Source organism: Netta rufina (assembly GCF_964035555.1).
Source record: "Netta rufina genome assembly, chromosome: Z".
NCBI lineage: Eukaryota > Metazoa > Chordata > Aves > Anseriformes > Anatidae > Netta > Netta rufina.
In genome coordinates this window covers 42,436,509-42,442,508 of record NC_140126.1, presented here as the reverse complement: position 1 = coordinate 42,442,508, position 6,000 = coordinate 42,436,509, and the positions used below count along the sequence as shown (strand labels likewise).

Sequence of the window (6,000 nt, the reverse complement as noted above, 5' to 3'; positions counted from 1 at the left end):
CTTAGTGCTCATGTGCTGGTTGCTCTGTTTTATTGTCTGGCTTTCGTCAGAGCTTCACATTTCCTACCTGTCACCACAAGGGGTGTCCAGGACGCGTTGTGAGCGTGCAGCCCCTGAAAGCGAGCTGCGCAGGGTAGCCTGGCTGTTTATCGCTGAATGATTCTGTGAAACTGGAGGAGAGATTCTTGCTGCTCTTCGGGGATTGCTGCTGCTGTGGTGGTGGTGGTGGTGGTGGTGGTTGGGGGGCGGGGGGGGGGGGGGAACAAATTTGGAGGTGTGTATTCATGTATGAGGAGACGCCGAGTGCGTTTGATTGAGGTGTCTGCCTGCTGGAAAGCACTGCGAGAAGAGAGACAGAGAGGGAGGCAGTGAGAAGAAGAGGCAAGAATAAGACTGAACTACAGAGCAGCTGTTTCCTAATACTCTGGTTCTTTTGGATGCCTTAGTGAATGTGAACATGGATTCTGTCACTGAGATCTTCTTGAAGCTGCTGTTTCTCATATCTGTTCGTAACTGGAACATGGTAGTGGCAGGGAATAAATGTAAGTACTATATATGATTTAAAACTCAATACAGGGTGTTTTGAAAACTTCCAGTATATTTTATTTACATTTAGAATAAATATTTTGGGGGGATTAATGTTTATTGTTTTGAAATCATGCCTGCAAGTTACTAGGCTGAAAATATTATAAAATCCTTCTATGGATTTTCATTGTGTCTAGGTACAGAACACTGTTTATAAACCTTACATTCTGAGAGTATCTGAAAGCATTTTACATAGAGATATGTGTTCAGACCCATTTGCATTTTTATTTTCTGTTTATAATTGCAGCTTTTTCTAAGGAATTATGTCTTACATGGAAATTACTGGCAGATCTCTATTGTGTAATGCATCAGCTTGTTTTTTAGCAATTTATAATTTTGAAAGCTGGTATCTGCATCTCCTGAATTAAGCTAGCACTGAGATAATTCTGATTGACATTATTATGCAGTTCAACATCAATACAAATATAACAATGAAAAATGCAGATAACGAGACTTTATGGGTTCTGCATTTCTTGCATAGGGAGTATTGTATATTCATGGCTAAAAAAGACTATGCTATCCGTTCCATCAGAAAGTTTTTAAAAAATGAGCAAATCATAGTTAGCCAGTAGGGTGGTATTACAAAATAAAGACAGTGATTATAGTTTTAAAGAGAATCTGCCCTCTAGGACAAAAATCTGATATATATCCTAAATACCTCTGGTTTCAGTGTTGAATTACGTTAATCATCCTTAAATCTAAAAAAAAAGAAAAATAACTTACAAGGAAATTAATTTTAAGACTTTTTCTCATTCAGTAATTGTTTTGAGATGTACTTGTTCCTTTTGATTCAGCATAAACATTCTGAAGGATTTAATTCTGCATACATGTGGTATAACAGTTGCTTAAATACCAGATGCTCATTATCTGAACTGAGCATATTTTCCTTCCTTCCTGTTAAGGCACTGGCTAGGAATCACAGGGATGGTGAGGGTAGAAGCAATATCTGTATGGAAAGAAAGTGAATGCCAAAGCAACAAGGAATGTTCAGGAATAACCTTACAGACCAGTGGCAGGGGCAGCTCCTTGGAAACATTGGAACAATGGCAGAGAAGTTTGAAGTGCTGTGTGGGTCTATAGACTAGGGTTTTGCATAAGGATGGTTTGTAAACCAAGCATGCTCCCATGAGCCAGAAGTTCACACTGCAGCACAAAAATGATCTTGTGCTGTCATTCAGTAATGATATCTCATTTGATACTCAAGTGCATAGAGTAGCCCTAAACATGAATACTAAGTTCCTCTTGTTAAACACCCTTCTGCAATCCAGCCACAGCTTTAATTCTCTTCATCATTCTGCATTGTACAGTTTATGAATACATCCATTTTCACAGGACCATGATAATTGAATTGCACATTAATAGCATTTGGCAGTATGCACAAAGCTAAATCAGTCGATTACAAGGAGGTATATTAAAACCGTTGCAAAAAAAAAAAAAAAAAAAGACGCAGCATACAGCAAAGCAGTAAAACACTAGGGGTCACTCTTACAATTTAGGAAACAAGATTTGAGGAAAAGACTCAAACTGCTTACTCTCAACGCAGAATTACGAAGCATAAAATAAATCTGGTATGAAAAACATTTATTTTTGGCTTTCAAATACTTACCAAAATCAGCCAAACTCAAATACAGTATAAAATGAGTGACCTGAATTAATAGATTTTTCACACTTCGGCTAATATTTATAAATGATTTGTTATTTTATTTATGAATGTATCCCAGCTACTATGTCAAAACATTCATTTGAACTGAGAAAGGAAGAACTCTACCCGTTCTACAGGAAATAAAACTGATTGTAGAAATGTGAAGTTGGATTAAAAAGGAATGAATGTTAACATTTGAACAAAAGAAAGCTTGGCCAAACTAGTGTCTTTCTCCATTCCAGTATCTAACCTGGGATAAATAAATAAATAAATAAATAAATAACCACCACACACACAAAACAAACAAACAAACAAAATTTTTATATATGTAAACATATATCATATCATATCATGTCATGTTATATTATATTATATTATATTATATTATATTATATTATATTGGAAATAAACCTTTCACTGGAAGAATTAGTTTATTTTAAAAGTGACAGTTTCCATCTCATGTATCAACATGTGAACTTAGTGCATTAGATTTCACAGAATAATCTCAGGAGAAAACTTTTTCATAACTAATGATTATAGCCAATACATGTAGCAGCCATTATATATTCATTTGAACTTTAATCTTTTCTTCTTAAGAAGTTAATCAGGAGTTGAAATCACTTTCAGTAGATCTATTATAGACATTAATATATTCAAAGATGTTTATGAAAGCATGTAAAATTCAGTTTCCTTGCATGAATTTTCGTGGATAGTGGATTGTCAATCATCAAAGTAAATAAGATACTTTTTTTTTTCTTCCTCTAAAGTAATCAACTCCATTTCCTTTAGTTTTGTGTTTGTTTTTTAATACCAGATCATGAATACTTCATCTTCCTTTGGCTAACAGATATAAAGAAAATATATAAAATATATGAAGACCAAAGTAACTAAGTCAATTCTGTAAAGTAAAATTGGACCAAATATTCACATATTCAGAGTTATTTCTGTGTTAAAGAAAACTTAGGATTCCTTCTTTCAATGAATGATTGTTGCATTTTTAGGTATTTTGAAGATGACAGACACATCATCCACATCATCTATAAAATGAGAGTTAATATGATTTTTTTTTTCTTTATCATTTTGAAAACATAATTATAACTTTTCCTACCAAAAGAGGTAATAATTGCTGCTGGAAAACCAAATCTTGTAAATGTTCTATAGTAATGCTTCTCCTTGATATCTTCTTCCTTTGTTTTCTTCCTCATAAAGAATTACACTCCCAAAGCATTGAGAAGTTTGAAATACACATCTGTGAACAGGAAAGTGTGTAAGGTCAAAAGTGAGTTTTAAATAGTTTTAAATGAGGTATTAAATCATAACTTCTTTAAACTTTTTTTTTCCTTTTTCCCTGTAAACTCTCTAAACCTCAAATATTGCATGAAATATGATAAAACCCTCTACACATATTGACTCAACAGACTAAAAGTTATTAATGTCAATTTTGTAAATGGAATTAAAAACAAAACATTAGTGACTTTCCATGTAAATTCTCACTTCTTTATACTTCCCTTTGTAAAACTATTCAGTTTTACAAAACCTTCTATTTTCTCAATTCAGATTTCCATATTTTTACTTCAAAGACTGTATTTTTATGAACCCCAAAATGTCTATTATTATTTTTATTAACAATTTATTATTATCATCATCGTCATCACCATCATCATTGTTACTATATGCCGGACTTCTTGCTAAAGGCTTCCTCTAAGTCCAGCAAAGAATGACTGTTAATGATAGTGAGATTTTCATATAGAGGGGTCCACAATCATATATGTTCATAATATTATCATATGCAAGTCACTGTACAAGTAATATCACCAGTGAAGATGTTTACTTACTACAAGAAAAGTATTGCGATGTAATTTAGAAAATGTTTTGAATTTTGTTTGGACGTAAGTCATCAGTGCTGAAAAGTACTCTTTCTATTTTAACAACTTCATGAAATTGCATTTAAAATATACAAAAATGTTGTTTCTCAGGAACAACTTAAATTAAATTGAAATTCTTTTACCTCTAGTTGAAGTGAAATGTAGAGGAGGAGAAAATAGAAATGTTATTAATTCTCATTTAGCCTCATTACTATGTATCTTATGTTTATTATTCACTATTTCATCTCTGAGATAGCAATGGAGATCCTATCAGAGAGCAGGCCACATGTGGGCTGTTATTTACATGAATTAGAGATGTCTCTGGTATATTTTGAATGTTTTTAGTATAGTAACTGTACTAAAGCTTGTATCAACATTATATTGAAACCAATGCCAATGGAAACATCTATCAAAATTTGTTTCAGACTTTCAAGGTTAAGAATTCACAGGAAGGTGTTGGGTCTATTAAATGGAGTGTAATCAACACTTTACATACCATTGCTTTAGGTTCTCAAATTCCCACAAACATGTTTGTCCCTGAGCTCAGTCAGTGGAATGGATGGAGAAAATCTGGTCATGATTGATGGATGGTAACAGACAAGTAATGACATCCTCAAATAAGGATAGAATCAATTAAAATAAATAAATAAATAAATAAGCAGAATGTTATATGTGAAATTATCAGTGATAGTAATAGCTTTTGCATCATATGTTATTATCTAATGTGTTTTAGTTCAAGTACTGTTAAACATTAAGGGGTTCAGAATAATAACTAACTTATTCAGATCTTGATAATACTGTATTTGCCATTCTGCTTTCTTTTTTCACGTGTAAGCATGTATCAACATTCATCAAGAAAGACCAACTTTAACTAAAGCGTTGTATTCAATTTCCCATGTTTCAGAAAATAATGCATATTTCTATCATTTTATATGAGTATAAATGCTCAAGTTTAGTAATATGTTTTTGAATATGTCTATGTAGCAGTAGAAAATGACATGCTACATATATGTGTTTCTCATCTGATATATCTGCAACTTCATCAGTTCATTTTATGAAAAAAACTTGGGCAAGCTAAAAAAATGTATATTCTAAAACCTTCATCTGGAAAAAAATAGGTCAAATCTTTCTCCCAGCCCTTCCACCCTCCCCACTCTCTCCCCCTCTCTCCCCCCTCCTCCCCGCTTCCCCCCCTCCCCCCCGGTAAATAAATAAATAAAAAGAACTCTTGGATGCCGGAGAAATATTCCATGTTTTGAATATTGGCTGTCTTTTCCTCCAGAAATGAACTTTCACTTTGGTGCTACTTGCAAGCTTGCAAGTTTATTGTGAAATATATTTAAAGGTTAGAGTTCTCTTTTGTGGGAAAGTTTCTCAGTACTTTTTTTGTGTTTGTTCTTTTTTAGTTGCTAACAACATTTCTGATTATAGCAGAGGGTGGAGCAGTGAGACCATTCAAAGGGCTCAAATGTCCTGGAACACACTAGACAGCTTTCTAGTTTATATAATAGAATCACAGAACCACTGAATATTTGGGGTTTTCCCATGAGCAGGGAAATCTTCCACTAGATTGGGTTTCTCAAAGCCCCGTCCAACCTGGACTTAAACAGGTCCAATGATGGGACATCAACAACATAAAGAAATGCTAACTTTTAAAACTAGTCATGTCTGTAAGTGACTCCAGAAGTATACATTGACTTCTTTAAGAGGTTCTGTAGTGTAAAGTGATTTTTTTTTCTCTTGCTTCTCAGTTTTCAGTTATGTCATAAAGAGGAAAGGAAAGTAAAACAATAGTGATAATTTTGTGCTTTGGTATTTTTGTACAATTGCTTGCACTTTTGCCTTCCCTTCCCTTCCCTTCCCTTCCCTTCCCTTCCCTTCCCTTCCCTTCCCTTCCCTTCCCTTCCC

The 6,000-nt window shown here is 33.8% G+C and overlaps 1 protein-coding gene across 1 annotated transcript in view; it reads left to right on the top strand.

Annotated features, from left to right (window-relative positions):
* Positions 1–457: 457 nt before the first annotated feature.
* Positions 458–6,000, top strand: part of CNTNAP4 (contactin associated protein family member 4) — a gene marked incomplete at both ends in the record, with an annotated part of 227,329 nt that continues 221,786 nt past the window's right edge. The window contains one exon of the mRNA XM_084304819.1: positions 458–542. Within this exon, the coding sequence (XP_084160945.1) occupies positions 458–542 (85 nt within the window). The remainder of the gene's footprint in view (positions 543–6,000) is intronic.